The sequence below is a fragment of the Phyllopteryx taeniolatus genome, chromosome 19, assembly GCF_024500385.1.
Source record: "Phyllopteryx taeniolatus isolate TA_2022b chromosome 19, UOR_Ptae_1.2, whole genome shotgun sequence".
NCBI classification, from domain to species: Eukaryota; Metazoa; Chordata; class Actinopteri; order Syngnathiformes; family Syngnathidae; genus Phyllopteryx; species Phyllopteryx taeniolatus.
This window is the reverse complement of record NC_084520.1, coordinates 10,895,042-10,912,160: the sequence shown is the minus strand read 5'-3', so window position 1 is coordinate 10,912,160 and position 17,119 is coordinate 10,895,042. Positions and strand designations below refer to the sequence as shown.

Genomic DNA, 17,119 nt, shown 5'->3' with positions numbered 1-17,119 from the left:
TGTAAAAAATGTACCACGTTTTTGGAGCAAACAAGCATGCGTCAAGGTCACCAATTTCGAAATAGTCACAAGTTCATTCTCATAGATTCTGAAATGGATTTAAAGAAAGGTTCATGAATTAAAAAGGTGAAAAGATATGTCTGAATCCTGAACATAATCATGTCGTGCACGTCCGTAAACATGATGCGCCGTGGTGCTAAACTGTTGTGTGGAGCCGCTTTAGTCTCGGAAGGTGTCGTCGTTTTGATCGTGTGTACACAAGATAATAGCTAACCTGCATTAGATTAAAATAGCAATAATCTTTAAGGCCTTTAGGGGCAGTGTAGTCTTGCGAGCGAGCGAACAATAAATATAGACCATAATTGAAACTGGTAAATCTTATAAGGTCAACCATTACAAGGCTTTAGTGCTTAATAGACTTAAATCGAGCCGACCAAATCAGGTGATTAATTTTCATATAGTGTAGATGCTGGTGCAGGGAAAAGGTTTTTGTCTGTATCTGAGAAATCATTCATGTATTGCTGAAGCCCTTGAGAGAGGCAGCTACCAACGTCTACAATTGGTGATGCAATTTTCTAGGACAAAAAAAATCCTTCAATTGTTAGTATTGTACGTTTATATTTTGTTTTAACTGTGAGGTAATTGGTATCATCTTAATTCCCTGTTGCAACTGTAAAGTAATGTATAACACGTTCGGCTGTACACACACACACACACAAAGTACAAACTAAGTGGGAAAGAGTAGCAGAGATAGGTAGGTATTGACCTACTTGTGTAATGAAATAGTCATAACATGTAGAGAACACTCGCTTTTAGAAAATGCAGTTTACAGTACGTTTCCCAGTATATCTCTAATGACCTTGTTCATTTACTGCCACTGTGACAGTTTGGATCAATGGATGGATGCGTTAAATACAAGCACAGATAAATGAATGAATGAATGAATGAATACCCACGTTCATGTGCATAAAGGGATGAAACGATAAATGAATGGGGTATGGATGGAGCAGTTGAATGAATGAATGAATGAATGAATGGGTGTACCAGTGGATTGGTAATCAGGATGATGAAAGGATGGATGGATGAACACATGAAATCATGGATGGATAGATTGATGAATAGATGCTGCATGGATGGATGGATGAATAAATGTAGTTAGTAGAAAGCATGGACGCATGTGCATTTGGTTGGACGCTGTAGCTATAAAGTCTAATTGGATTAAGTTCTACTGCCTGTTCATCTTTACTAATATAATGACCTCATTAAAGGTTAGTCATGTCACTCTGTGTGTGTGCGTGCCACGTACACGTGATGTCACATAGACATAAATCAGCCACAAAAAGTGCGTGTGCTTCCTCAGGTAATGCTTGCAGTGGGACTTTAGCGTAACAGACGAAAACACGTCGACACCGTGTTAAATATCACGCGGTAGTCGTGTTTTTCGTACTTTGTCGCCGGTAAAGAGGCTCGCTGTGACTTGTTGATAAATGTGGAGCGAGACCACGGCGACGAGACGACGAAACGCGAGCAAGCCACGGAGCTCGCGAGAGGGATATTTCCCTTCCTTCGCGGAGTGGAAACACGCCGGGGAGTGGCGCCGAATGGAGCGATAGCCAATCACGTGACGAGGTGGCTTTTGAGTTTGGAGTCTAAGCCAATGAAGGCTGCGACGAGGGCTCCCAACCCCACGTGGGTTCTGCTTTGCCAAAGGACAAGATCAGGCTTCGGACCAATCGCGGCCGAGCAAGGTGTTAATCTTGGCGCCTATTGGCTGTGTGTTTGCCACAGTCTCCCGCACTCATCACGTTTAGCCCGTTGATATTTAACTCTTTCATGTCACCCAGGAAGGAACCGCTGTGCCCATAAAACACAACCCCGCGCTGTGATAGCCAAATCCGAATTAATGAATGATCCAGAGGTTTGTTTTTAGAAACGCGATATATCAATTGATCCGGACTATTTCAAAGCCTCGTTTGGGACGGGAGAGAACGGTGGTGAGACCGTCGAACGACCAGGACGCTGCTTTTTTTTTTTTTTTTTTTTTAAAACCTTCCCCTAATCATAATCAAATTAGCATGCACGAGAAGCAGCGAGATTAAAAGCACATGAGAAATGCAAGCGCAGCAGTAGTGAAGAATAAGCCGTAACATTCAATTCACACACATATATTCGTGGGTCAAAACGTGCTCCTGTTGTGCAACCGCGACAGCCTTGTTTTTAATTGCATTGATGTTTCAGGTTTGATTTGCTCCTGTAAGACCCCCAGCCCCCACTAAAAAGCCAAGCATTAAATGCAGCCATTTATAAAGAGGGTTCTTCCCTTCTCAGGGTTGTGCAGTCACACAGGCACCAACAGAAACGAAACAAGCATCAATCTTCTGTCCTGTTTTCTTTTTTCTCCTCCTCCAAGAGATGTACAGTACAGTGAAACCCGCAGCACGCAACTGTCGAAATACAAGGCTGACACTGCCTCCCAGCGGTGGCTGCGGGTACTAACATCTGCGAACACGCCCGTCAGCGGCAGTTTAAATTTGCTATAATTTGTAGGGGCATGGAGTGCATAGTCCTAGTTTGACAAGAAGAGTAGATCTGCAAGGAGAAGGGTCGGTCGATAGGGAATGCAACTTTTTAGAAAGTTTCGGGAAGGCAGTTTTTCCTTCTCGCACAAAGCAAGGCCAATAAAGGTATGGTCGGAGGAATTCGGTGTGGAAGAACATCATCAAAGCCGCTCTGGAATTAACCAGAACAGAGATTAGCAAGATCATCGGGAAATGATCAAATTTCACATCGTTGGTCTGAAAATGGTCTTTTATTTGCTACAAAGACAACAAACACCCGTCTATTTGGAGTTAGCTATTCATAAATTCACTTTTTTTTTTTTTTTTTCTGGAACCTATTCCCAGCTATTAGCTGAAAAAAAAATCACTTATTCGCAGCTCACAGCCTATTTTGTTTGTGCGCTATTGTAACGGACAAGATGCTACAAGATGGTGCCAAAGCCCCGGTTAATAGGAAAGTAGTAATTTGTGCTACGGAAGTACAGTGGTGCCTTGAGATACGAGTGTCTTGACTACAAGATTTTCAAGATACAAGCCATACATTTATTTTTTTTTGTCTTGCGTTACAAGCATGCTTCAGACCCCCACCGCTAGATGGTGGGAGCAAACTTCAAAACTTCCTGCCACCATCAAGTCACATTGGTTTCCTTGCAGAGGAAGGACATTATCAGTTGGTGGCACTAATGCAGCATTAAGCTGGTTTGCCAACAGAGCCCAAAGAAAATGAAGGACAAAACATGAGGTATAGCAAAGCAAAAGCAAAGCAAATTTATTTATATAGCGCATTTCATACACAAGGTAACTCAATGCGCTTTAGATGATTAAAAGCATTTAAAAACTAAGAAAAAAACAGCTTATATACATTTAAAACAAAGAGAAAAAAATTATAATACAATTAAAACATTTCAAAGTGGAAATGCTCTAAAAAGCATGGGAACAAAGAAGAGTTTTTAACCTGGACTTTAAAACACGCACACTTGGGGCTGATGTCACTTCTGTTGGCAACTTATTCCATTTGTGTGCAGCATTAATAGCGAAATGCTGCTTCACTATGTTTGCTGTGGACTCTGTGCTCCACAATGTGACCTGAGTCTGTCGATCTCAGAGCCCTACTAGGTTTACATCCCATTAGCATTTCATTCATGTATTCAGGACCTAGACCATTTAGTGATTTATAGACCAGTGGCAGAACTTCAAAATCTATTCTAAAGCTGACTGGAAGCCAGTGTAAAGAAGAACTTTAGAATTGGAGTAATATGCTCTGACCTCTTTGTAATAATCAGAACCCGAACTGCAGCATTCTGAATGAGCTGCAGCTGTGTAATGGTCTTTTTGGGCAGTCCAGTCAGAAGACCATTACAATAGTCAAGTCTACTTGAGATAACAACATGGATGAACTTCTCCTGGTCTGCTTGACACATGCAAGTATTCACTTTGGATATGTTCTTCAGATGGTAGAAGGCAGTTTTAGTAATTGATTTGATAAGACTGTTGAAAGTCAGGTCGGAATCTGTCAGAACCCCAAGGTTTCGGACTTGGTCTTTGGTTTTTAGCGCGAGTGACTCCAGGTATTTACTAACAGAAATCCCCTTTTCTTTATTGCCAAAAAATATTATCTCAGTTTCGTAGTAGTAGTTTTATAGTCACGTTTTGTTCTCCCGTTTTTCGGGTTTGCAGGTTATGTGGAGAGCAAATGCTATTACAGTGTTTACACAGTACAATACTGCTGTCCAAATACTTTTGCTTCACAGTTTCTCAATGCAACCCTACATTAAAGATCAAAACTGGGGCAGCAGTATTGGTTAACATGTCTGCCTCACAGTTCAGAAGTCGTAGGTTCAAATCCGGGTTCTGGCCTTTGGGGTTTTCTGCAAATATTCTAGCTTCCTTGTTGTGTTGGAGAATTGCAGAATATAAAATGGATGGATGGATGGATGGATTAATATATAGTAAGAGTTGATGGCAGAGAAAGGGCCAGAAAAAAAGAGGAAACAAACACAAATAAGCAGCTGATCTCACTTTCATCCAGTTCGTGATTTGGGAAAGGAAGGAAGGAAGGAGTGGGGGAGCCTGCGACGGAGGGACGGGTGCCAGTAGGAGTATAACGGGACGCTGCGGGGTGCGAGCCGGCCCCCCACAGTCCCAAGTAATGGCAGAATAGAAGTTAATAGGGGAGGAAAAGGCCCGTTGGCTGTTAACTCCAAAACGGTCATTTTGAATTCTCCCTCCCGGTCACTCCCACTTCTCTCTCATCCCTTCTTGCCGTGCAATTTCACGCCATCATTCCACCATTCACCTTTCCTCTCCTCGCCCCCTCGTTCCCTTCCCCTCTCTTCTTTCAGCCTCTTCCCGCTGCTGTCTACATCCTGTACCGTTTTTTCCCCTCTCCGCTCTGTCTCCTTGGAGGAGGTGTAATGATAGCTATTTGAGTGTCATCAGAGGGCCGACGTAATGGCCTCTAAAGCATCATCACACGGTTGCCACGGTGAACCTGGCACGGTCGCCCCACACAATAAGAGGGGGGAGGGGGGGCGGCGACGAAAAAAAACAAAAAACATCTGGCTAGCTATCGACAGGCGTCCGCGTGCCGACAGCGGCGGCGGACTCGCCGGCACATCAGCAGACGATGACGCGGCCCCCGGGGGCCACGGGGCCTGAACTAATGGCGCGTGAGATAGAACGCACATGACGCGGAATTACAGTGGAAGTGATAATAGTAACAGTAATGAAAATAATGGTGCTGATGACAATAACGCTGTATGAGTTGTTTTGATTTGCGAGCAGTGTTTTTGTCACCTCAACCGCACACACTCATGTGCATTTAAGTGTGAATGTGTATGTCTGCATTTGACGCAAAAAAGAGGATTAAAGAGCATTCAAATGTGGGCTCTTTAATTGCAGTTGCCATGCAGATCAGTTTACTACAGAGATTGCATGTTCGCCGAGTACTTCGGCTTCCTCCCACATGCCAAAAACATACATGTTCAATTCATGGAAAACTTTCAATTGTCCATAGGTGTGAGTGTGAATAGTTGCTTGTCTATGTGCCTTGCGATTGGTCAGCAACCAGTCCAGGGCATACCCGCATCGCACTGTACATTCCATAAAATCAGAAAATTGGTATAATAACCATTACAAAACATCTTGGTAATCAATCAGATGAAAATAAAAGAGTTTTCAGTGTTTACAGGAAGTCTAAACATGCTTTTGGTGGATCTAAGTAAGTAGTGTCACTATGTTCTCTTTTTGGGATTTCCTTTATACAGGTTACAGTTTCAGGCGATCTGAACCGATGCAATATTTCTACACTCCTAACCAACAGGGGGAAGCAAATTACAGGAGAGTAACAGCAGAAGAAATCCTAACGTTCATCACTTTAATTCTGCTGTTTGTAGCACTTTTGATGATCAGTGAACAACTGGAATCAGATTCACATCTACAATACTGCAGTTATTTGATGTATTATTTAATTTGTGTTTTCTTTTACAATAAAAGTGTAAAGTGAGCTATAGTTTGAGAGGTGTTCATGTAATATTCTTATGAAGATAAAAGTGTCAACCAAAATATTAGAAACAGCTTTAAGTGTGACGTAGTGCACTTGTACACCACTACAAACTACAACCTTATTAATAGACACATTGCTAAATGAAAAATGAAAGCATTGTCGTTTTCACATTCGATTGTGTAAGGGGTTATACTGTAATGTTGTTGCCAGTTATAAATAATGAAATAAAACATGGGCACAAATCACTATCCCATTATCAAAGTAAACTATTTTACATGTTTTCTAACATGCATTTGGGAGATTTTGTTATGTGGTGCAAAGAAACTACGGTTGAACATTTTGGCCATAATTCCAAAATCTACGTTTTGCTGAAACACAACACTGCTCATCACCAAACCTACAGTGAAGCATGACGGTGGCAGCATCACGCTTTGGAGCTGTTTTTCTTCGCCTGGAACTGGGGCCTTCGTCAACGTGGAGGGAATTAGGAACAGTTCAAAATAGCGCAAAACATCCAGGCTTCTGCTAGAAAGCACCAAAAAAGTCGGGAATAGCCTAGTAAAACATCTGAACTTGATTTGGGGTTAATCAGTGGCACTTTAAGTGATGACAGGTGTTAGCACACACCTGCTAACATGAGTTTGAATGTGATTGGTTCACTTTCAACAAAGGCCCACATCACAGTTATAATTATTTTTTCTCCCCCAATTGAATTGTACATGTTATAGGTCATAATGCTGACCATTTCTTTTTGTTTTAATCTTGGTCTCATTTTTTCTATATCACAAAAACCTGGCATTTTAACAGGGGTGTGTAGACTTTGTATAACACTCTAACTACAGTATACAATCAACCGAACCACCAATACTAGTACTAATAATCACAATTGGCAGCGTCACAAAGAGATGATTGAGGGCACGCCTTTGATAACAATCATATTTTATTCTGGTCCCTTGGACATGTTTGTGCATATAACAGATTATTTACTACATTTTGCTCTATATGAGTGGAAGTTCACATCCAGGTTAGGAGGAGCACCCGGTAAATCTAATGTTTACTGACCTGATGTGCATTGCTCAATGTGTGCATGTTTCTATGGTGCGTGCGGATGCGTGTTGCCGTATAGTCGGATGGGGCAGTGGCGGTAGATTAGTCGGGTTGAGATGACTGGGTTGAGGATTAGGAGGATTCGTGAGAAGACATGTCGGTTTAATCGGTGAAGAAGTCTGACAATCGGCTGATTGGCGAGATTATTATCGAACAAACATACACACACACACACACGGGGGCGGGGGGATGCATAGACAAAAGTCTGCCTCTTGGTCCTATTAGTGCTGACCCAGGGAATGTGCAATCAGAGAAGGTGTGTAACTAAACCCTCTGTGTTGGCGGGTAATGGGAGCTCGAAGGGAGCAGGCACAAGGAGTGCTCTGGTTACTATCAGCATGTGCATGTGTGTGTGTTTTTACTTACCTGTCTTCATGTGCCAGAGAGGAAGGCACGAAGAAGAATTGAGGGAAAAGCGCAGAGGAGGCAGAGAAAAGCAAGATTAAGTATACACGGCAGCTGGAAAAGGCGACAGGGATGCTTAAGGTGACAAAGGCAAGCATTCTTTTGTGACGGGCACCTTATGTTCTGGGAAAGGAGCAAAGGAGTCCTTGGATGGTTGAGGATGTTCTTCCCTAGTGGTCAAACTTCGGGTACCAGGATTTCGAGAAGGTAGAAGAAAAAGGTTCAGAGGGCTCGGGCTAAAAGAAACTTCAATGTCAGAAGATGAGCGGAAGAAGAAGCAAAGACTGGCAAGATGGGATACCTAGCAAATGAACCATCGGAGTGAAGACGTCAAACAAGAAGTTGATTGAAGCTGGACGAGAAAGCGTTCAACAGGCAAGAGGGGGAGGGCATGCTGAAGACGAGGAGATAAGCAGTGAAGAGCAAAATTAGTCTACACGGCACGAGAGGCTGACGACAGGCTCTCCGCCGAGGAGGTTGACTGAAGTCTTTGCTGCGTCTAACCTGATTAGGCAAGTCAAGTCTGGGAGGAAACGGCAGAACGGGGACACGTAGGGGGGGAAAAAAGACGCAGTAATTACAACAGGTCACTCGGAGAAAGAAGCCTCTTAAATCTGGGAGCAGGAATTAGAGTTGCAGGAAGCCACAAAACCACAGTAAGTAAATTAGGAGGCTGTGGCTGGAAAACTGTATCGTGAAAGCCATGGGTGGGGGTAGGAATTTGGCGGTCTCTGGAGTGCTTTATACGCTGTACCTTAATGAATTGATTTCCTGTCTTAGCGATGTTTGCATTTCATCACTCCCCATGACATCACCTCCATTCTTTTTTTTCTGCCCCTGTTGATTTAGCAGAGTGCTACAAAGAAAGGAATAAATCTAAATTAACTGCTAATTCTCCCACAACAGCGTGAGTCATTGGTAATTTGGTCAAATCTAGGAAATCTACCTTGTCAGCACTGCAATTAACTGTAACAACTTCCATTAATTTATAAAATGGAACTTTATTTTTCTTTCACACTATGGACTGAAACCATTATTTTAAGTTAGACAACTGCAGCAAACAAAGGACCGACGCAGACTAATTGGAATAAGCAGCATTAACCACCAACTGTGGTGTTGCTCGAGGCCAAAAAGTTGAACTGAAATGTACCAAAAAGACTTTAGCTAGTTAATTCTGACAAAAGTAAAAGAAAGATGGAAAAGTAAAGATGTGAAAGAAGATAACCCTCCGTGACGACAGGTGGCCGTAGTGCGCATAAGGCAAGGTAACATTTCGGACAAGTGTATGTATCCAACATGAGCCAAAACAGATTGTTGTCCGGCCCCCTCTTACAAGTGGACACAAAAATATATCCACAAATCTTGTAAAAAGTTGTGTCAGAAAGGTGGAAGCCGTGAAAGCTGCAAAGGGGAACTAACTCCCATGACGTTTTTATTCCCTGTAGCAGTATTGGTCAGGTGTACTGATACTTTTGAGCCATGCATTCACATTAAAGGCATAATTGGGCGTTGTAACACCGTATTTTTAAAGTCTACATGTAGCAGAGATGCACCGATGCGACATTTTCCAGATTTGGACCCTCGCAATAATTAGTGAGTACCGATACTTGATAATGCCATTACGTCTTGCAATTGTGCTGAAATCTTTACTTGATGTGCCGCGTCGCTACACGTCACGGCGTTGGGACGAGGCGAAGGGGCTACAAAACTCGCCGCTCGCCAGCCAGCCGCCTTTGTCGCCACCTGAGCAGAGTTCGTCATCCAATTTAAAGACGGCGTAATTTGCAGCCATCTAAAAGTGTTGTCATAGTTGTTCAACGTATCGGTGCGTAGTATCAGCATTTTTACGAGTACCGAGTACTGCACAGATGTACGGTACTGGTATCGATAGCGATACTGGTATCCATTCCCTACCGTATATGTTGTCCATCTTTCTTTTTGTTTTTTTTATAGGTCAAGATGCCTTCCGACGGGAATCACCCCTTGACACTTCAGTTTGGTCTGATCAACCACGAAGGTCGCTACCTCACTGCTGAGATGTTTGGCTTCAAGGTACTAACAAAAAAAAATATATACAACCAGCACTTTTCAATTATGCCCTACTTCTGGGGTATATGCAGTTGAAACAAAAAGTAGGTGAACCGTTTGAAATGACCTAGATTTCTGCATAAATTCTTCATAAACTAGTAGCGCATAATTACAGCATATGTTTTCTTATAATATTATTATTGGACACAACATGTGAACGGCATAGTGCAAGGTTGAAAAATTATGTGAACCCCTAGGCCAGAGGTATCCATAATTTTTCCTCCGTGGGCCGCATGTAGAAAAAGCCAAGGATTCAAGGGAAAACTTGATTTTAGATTAGATTTTTTAACTTTAATTTTTTTAAACACACTAAAACCAATCCACAAGCCATTATATATTGCTTTTATTATATTATAGTCATATATATTAGTAAGTCTAGTCATATATATATCGACGTATCTATGTATTAGTTATTTCGAAAAACTGCTACATCACAGTTAAAGGTGATGAAGCAATTAGTTTATGATTTTTCAGAATTTTGGGGTGGGCTGCGGCCCTGTATCCCACTAGGACCCCGTATCTCTGCCCCTGCACCACGCAGCAGCACATCTAAGCAATCTGTAGGAAGCTGACAATCTTTCAAGCAGTGTTTACTTGCTGATGACTAATGTGATACTTTCACAACTCGTCCCTTGACACCAAGCAAACCATTTTTGCTTCTGAAACTGAATTATCTTTATTCACCAGGGCGCTATGAAGAGAACCCAGTCAATATCAGTCATCTTTTTCTTGCAACTATAAATTTACACTAGTGCCCGTCAACCAAGTGAACGCGACCGAAGTGGACCATAGAAAAACAATACAGTTGGCAACGCTTCGCCGCGCACCAAGTGATTGAGGACCGCACATCTACGGATGCGCTGCAATGGAAAAACTGCGACCCTGTATCAGTTTTGAGGTTCCACATACAGTAGATGGTACTGTATTATTTTTTTTTCCATTAAACCATAAAAACATGGCGCACTTGTCAAGGAAGAAGCGGATTGTCACAGCACAACCAGTCGCGGACGGTCGGACTCTCATAAAAACTAGCTGCTGAATCCCGCACACTGCGCGACAGTTCAGTCGATTTTGGCCACGTCGCCCTAAAACTGTATGCTGTCTCTGTCTGTCAGGTCAATGCATCAGCTCCAAGTATGAAGAAGAAGCAGATCTGGACTCTTGAGCAGGACACTCAGGACTCTCGCGTGGTGTACCTACGCAGCCACCTCAGACGCTACCTGGCCTCCGACAAGGACGGCAAGGTGACCTGCGAGACCGACGGCCGCCACTCAGACTGCCGCTTCCTCATCGTGGCCCAGTCGGACGGTCGCTGGGCTCTTCAGTCCGAGCAGCACCTCCGCTTCTTTGGCGGCTCTAGGGACTACCTGTCCTGCTTCGCCCAGGGCATCACCGATGCCGAGCTGTGGTCAGTGCACCTGGCTCTGCACCCTCAGGCCAACCTGTTGTCGGTGGCCCGCAAGCGCTACGCCCATCTCTCGGAGGAGGACGGCGAGATCTCTGTGGATATGAATATTCCCTGGGGTGTGGCCTCAATCCTTACTCTCGTCTACCAGAACGGGAAGTACTGCCTGAAGACCTGTGACAGTCGCTTTCTCAGCAATGATGGGAAGCTTGTGAAGCAAAGCGACAAGACCACAACATACACGCTGGAGCTCAAGTGTGGAAAGTTAGCTTTCAAAGACTGTGAGGGGAAGTACCTGTCTCCTACTGGCCCCACTGGCACCTTGAGGTCCGGCCGCTGCTCGAAGCCGGGCAAAGATGAACTGTTTGACCTGGAGGAGAGCCAGCCACAGGTGGTTCTTATGGCAGCCAATGGGAAATACGTCTCCATGAGGCAAGGTAGGTAAAAGGAAATAACTACACATGCTGTAGTCTGCCTGCTCTCCAAAAGTCTGAAACAGAATTCCACAAGTCAGCTGAGCAGCAACTATTGGGCAAGAGCTATTGAAAATGAATGGATGGAAGATTAGAAATGACAAAGGTTGACAATAGTGTGTTACTATCAGAGGTCAAATTCTGCACTGGCCTATTAGGTATCCTCAGATCATCTAAGAGCTTTATCGAAAATAGTTTCTTTAGATAATATTACATAAACAATATGTTTAGTCGAGTCCATTAGGATTTTTCTGTTAGTCATATTCAGAACTCAATCAATCAGGAATCAGGAAATAAATATTTCCTATTACAGGACAGCTATTCACAGGGGATAGGGACAAAGCCCTGCTGCAAATAGCAACAAAAAATGTAATTGACACCCCCCGAAAACATTTCTGCCAATATTAATAGTTTAATCCGTAACTACGTCGCTATCTATTATCCCAAAACAGTTTAATATCATTTCAAACATTGCCCTTAAAAGTAAAGTGATTTGATATCGAACATTCACCTGGTGAACACTTTCCGGAGCAACCCAGGCTAAACGTAGCTCCTCCCAACATACAAAGTTTGTCTTTCAGTTAAGATGGATCACTTCAAATTCATTGGACCCACTGTACTACGTTCTTATTTTGTCAGGGCTTTGGTGCCATTCTTGTTGCATCTTCCGGCTTTTCAGACAGAGCACAAAAATTGTGATATACATGGGATACTTCAATACAGTACAGTACTTGACAGAGGTTGACAGTTATTGGATGTCCGTCTGTGTTGTTCCAAGGTGTCAAAGCGCAGCATTGTTTTCCAAGTCCTTTACCACATAATCAATCATAAAAATAAAAATAAACTCTATTGATTTCCGTGCTGGCTTTGCTACGTAATGCTGTTAACACTCTGCGTTTTCCTGCTGGGCTTACTGAAACAGCTGCTTTTAACCTATATTGCGCGCAGCAGAATTGTGTTGATATTGCATTATGTATTTATGCTTTGGTCTTGTCACAGGGCAGTTGAAGCGGGTTATTTGATCAGCACGCGGACATGGCATCGCACCGCAACGTTGATGGATTACAGCTGCTCACATCAGCTTCAAAGTACATTCTTGTCCGAAACAAGGCCACATTTCTTTGATGCGTGCACAAAACTCACAAGATTGCAATTGCGAGGGTCATTTTACAAAGAAGTAGAAGTGCGCTACAAGTGGTTGCAAAGTGTTCAGTTGCTGATGGTTGAAAGGCGTGTGCTGGTCTGATTGGGGATGGATTAGCATACTGTCAGCATGCTCGGTCACTGGCTGCAGATTCTTGTCTGCAGGCTCTCGTTACACCATCCCAGCTCGCTGAAACCCAATCTGGCCGCTGCTCATTGTTGCTGGTTAGCAGTGGGAGCTGCCGACAGAAACCAAATGACTGGGAGCGGGTTAAATTGATTGGTTGAAGGGAAGGTACTGCAAACGCCAAGAGAGCACGCTGCAGCTCTGTGCACATTAATTGTAAATTTCCATACTTGCGTCATGCCTACAGTACATTTTCCTCTCTTCCTCCTTCCGCTTGTTTTGCACAACCAAAAGCGTAATCTTTCACCATCACACACGCCCACACACACTATCATAATATCCCACTGTGGCGAGTGTTGAGGTGAAGTGTGTTGAATTATTGATGAAGTTATTCCCCTGTTCCTGGAAGGTAAAGAGAGAGTCTGCTTTCAGAAACACAAGCTCCCCCTGGTCAAAAGCTACTTCCCCTCTTGAGTCACCTTATCTAACCCAGTGACCGCTGACTCTGTAACAATGCTGCAGAAAATCAGGGAAACACTAAAAAGGGGTCAACAACAATCGGAGAGCTGGATAGGACGCAAAAGAAAGGAATAACTTAAATACTGTATATTATTAGAGCAGGGTTGGGCAAAGAATGGTGGTGCTGCTCAGGGCACCACGTACGGCCTGCTCAATTTTTTTAATCCGGCCCACTGAGCATTCACGCTATGAAGAGTCATGTAATATTTGTTGCATTCATTTTGTCTTTTTTTTTTCTTTTCTTTTTTTAACTAAAATGGGTTAATTTATTTATCTTTTATCAAATCTTAATTAAAATAATTTTGAAAATTAGGATTCATTATTATTCAATTTATTAAAATAATGTACTACTTGAATTCATAAAATAAATATAATAAATATGTAAAAATATACATATTTATTTAATGTATTCATTTATTATTTAATAATTTTACATACTCGTTTTTAAAGGTCCCATATTTTGCCAAACCCACTTTTTCTAGTATTTGGGATATAATATTGGCTCTCTGGTGCCTCAGCAAACATGAAGTGTGAATTAAAATCGTCCATGCATTCTTGAGTTCCAGATGCTTTTCTGCCGATAGGCCTGAAACCAGGTCATTCAAATTTCTCAAGCTTATCTATGTCACTAGCGAAGATCTCCGCCTTCCCTTTCCGCTCCCGAGCCAGCGCTGTCAACATAAGAAACACGTGTGCTCTCACAAATGGGTCTTCTACACGGAGTTAACCAATCAGAGGAAAGGGGGCGGTCTCAGCCAAATATGGACAAAGCAGATACAAAACGAGGTCAAACAAAAGTAGCTGTCAGAGGGGCCTTTTCTGGACACTCGTATGACAAACCAACGTGATTTTTTTTAAATGAAATTGACACTTTTATATTAAGTCCATGTTAGACAGTCACTCTATCGAGGTCTAAATTAGCCAAAATATGTGACCTTTTACTTTTTATTTTAACCTCATCTACAAATGTCCATCCACCCATTTAGAAATCAAATGTGCCCCTCAAGCGCAAGTTTTCCAAACTCTGCCTTACAAACAAATACTTCCACTTAGCCCAGAGTCGTATTAATATAACAATACAGTGAAACCTCTGAAGTGGAACGTAGTCAATTCCGCAACGCTGGCCACATAGGAAAAAAAGGAAGTAGAAATACAGTTAAAATACAGGGTCGACTCAAACTGTTGCCATCGTAATATCTTTATTAACAGAAGGCAGTTGTTTACAGTGGATGTAAAAAGTCTACACACCCATGTTCAAATGCCAGGTTTTTGTGATATAACAAAATCTCCCAAACGCACGTGGGAAAATGTGTCATGGTCTAATGAAACCAAGGTGGAACTTTTTGGCTGTGATTCCAAACTGTATGTTTGGTGCAAACACAGTAGCAATGTAGCATTGCAGCGTACTTGTGTGCAACAAGCCCTTTTACTGTCAATTGAACAAGGAATTGTTGAGTTGGCTGAGTGAAGCAGGGACATGTACATTTGCGGCCCAACATGATGAGGAAAGGAGCTGGAGGTGAAATGGAAAGTGGAGAAGGGAGTAGACGTGTTGTTCGGGGGATTCTCAAAGGACGTAAGAACCACAGTCACCTGAGCTCGCTTTGTGCTCCTTCTCGTTGCTAATGGAGTAAGCAGATCCAGCGATAAAAGAGGCTCGGATGTTACTAAGGTAGATCATTAGTAAAGGCAGTAATTTGTTATTTATTCTTTTTTTTTTTGCATTCACACGAATGGCGTTGTGTTTGAAAAAGATGATTATTCCATCCAAACATCCATTTTCTACTGCTTCAGGGTCACGGGTGTGCTGGAGCCTATCCCAGCTGACTTTGAGCGAGTGGCGGGCTACATCCTGGACTGGTCACCTGCCAATCGCAGGGTACACACAATGGTACCTTGGCTTATGAGTTTAATTTGTTCGGTGACCGCGCTCGGAACTCAAAACAGTCAAATCTCAAATATCTTCATTAATCCGTTACAGATTTTTTTAAACATGTTTTCTAACTAGAAAATAAGACTACGTTATTGCACTTAAAAAGAACATAAATTAATAACAAAATTAAATAGAATCGAAAGAATTAAACAGTTTGTGCACGCCTCGGTCACCAGTGGGCAGTAAAATACAGACATAGATATACATGAAGAAGTTGTCACAACTGCTCAGTAAGCTGCAGTAATAATATTCATTTTTCACAGAGGATAAAGAATATATACCTGTGAGTGTTGCTATAATGTCTGTTTACATGTGTTGCTACATCATTTGTGTTCAGATGCTTTTGCTCACAAAGTGAAGCCAAAAATAAATAAATAAATAAATCGGCCAAGCAACAGCTCATATCGCGAAAAAAATCGTAAGTTGGATCACTAGCAAATCGAAGTGCGGCTGTATGTGTAGACAATCATTCACACTCACATTCACACCTATGGACAATTTGGAGTTTTCAATGAACCAAACGTACAGGCTTTTGGAAAGTGCGGGGGAGGCGAAGTACCAGAGAACATAAAAACTCCTCAGAGGAAGACCAGAACCGAGATTCGAGAACCCAGAACTTTGACTTAGTTGTATTGACCACATTTTTACTTGTACCATGCTAAGAAACTTTTACTTACCCTGTGGATAATTAGTCCGATAACTGCCTTCTTTTACACATTTTAAATATTTTGTCTCTGTAAATATTCTTTCATGAACAGTTTTTTACTTTTTGGAAAGATGACTGAATTTTCTCACACCAATAAAGTATCTATCTGTCCAACTCAACATTATAATAAAAATATAGGATGGATAAATATTCTATAATATAAAATAGAAGTAAGATTAGTTCCAAACAGTTCATTGATTCAGAAATATTCAACTTGTGTGATCGTATGATGGCCCGAAAAGCAATAATGTGGCAATGATCCAATCACTTGTCATCCCAGTTGCATGATATCACAAGATTACGATGATGCATCAAATACTGTTACAGTCCGAGATCTCGGTTTGGCAGAAGACTCTCTCGCCATTAACGCACTTTCGAATGATATTGCCCTCTCATCAATATGTGCATCCCTGTGCTTTTATCTCTCCTCTCAAAGTAAAAAAAAACAAAAAAGAGAAAGTGGGGAAAAAGAGCAACATAAAAAGCAACAGAAAGTGCAGTAGAGAAGGATAACAGATTGAGAGAAAGAAGGAAAAAGAGGCAGGAGGATAGTGGCATCAGCTTGCCATTAATAATAGATGGCAGGTCCATCCATGGCTGATGGATTAGTTGGGCCTGCTCCACTTTCAGACTGCAGGTAGAAGAACGCCCGAAAGTGGAGCCGGTTCTGGGGTCGCATCCCAAACTGAAGCGCATGCAAAGATCCCATCTGAGTGCGAGTCTGTAAGGAACGAAACGTAGCTTACGTACTTGAACCCTGATCACGGCTGTGATGACAAGGCCTTATTCTGTATGCTTGTCCAAGCCTTGTGATGGCCATCAGCAGAGGTATTGATATCTTCAGATTGGTTCCGTAGATTTCAGTGTATCCAATCTTTTTCTCCGCTGTTCTCCGTTTCCTCCTCCGTCCTTCTCCCGTCTACGGCATAAGCGGCTGCGAAGTCCAGCTGAGCCCTGACAGAGGATCATTTCTTGGTTGAATTAGTGTGAAATGGACACATGGAACAGATAGACAAAGCATGACATTGACTCAGGATGGAAGAGACTATATGGGAGTACCCTCAGGCATGGCGGCACAGTAGAGGGGCGGCCATGTCTGCTTCAAACAGACTTAATATCAATGATGAGTCACGCCTGCGTGCGACCCCCA

General features: G+C 42.5%; 1 protein-coding gene across 3 annotated transcripts in view; it reads left to right on the top strand.

Annotated features, from left to right (window-relative positions):
• fscn2b (fascin actin-bundling protein 2b, retinal) overlaps positions 1-17,119 on the top strand; it is a 56,880-nt gene that overhangs the window by 34,926 nt on the left and 4,835 nt on the right. For 2 of the 3 annotated variants that reach the window (XM_061756325.1, XM_061756324.1), the window contains exons 3-4: positions 9,529-9,627; positions 10,779-11,505. In XM_061756325.1, coding sequence (XP_061612309.1) covers positions 9,529-9,627; positions 10,779-11,505 — 826 coding nt within the window. Of the gene's footprint in view, positions 1-7,434; positions 8,232-9,528; positions 9,628-10,778; positions 11,506-17,119 lie in introns of those variants that run through there. The other variant, XM_061756326.1, reaches the window with a different exon arrangement.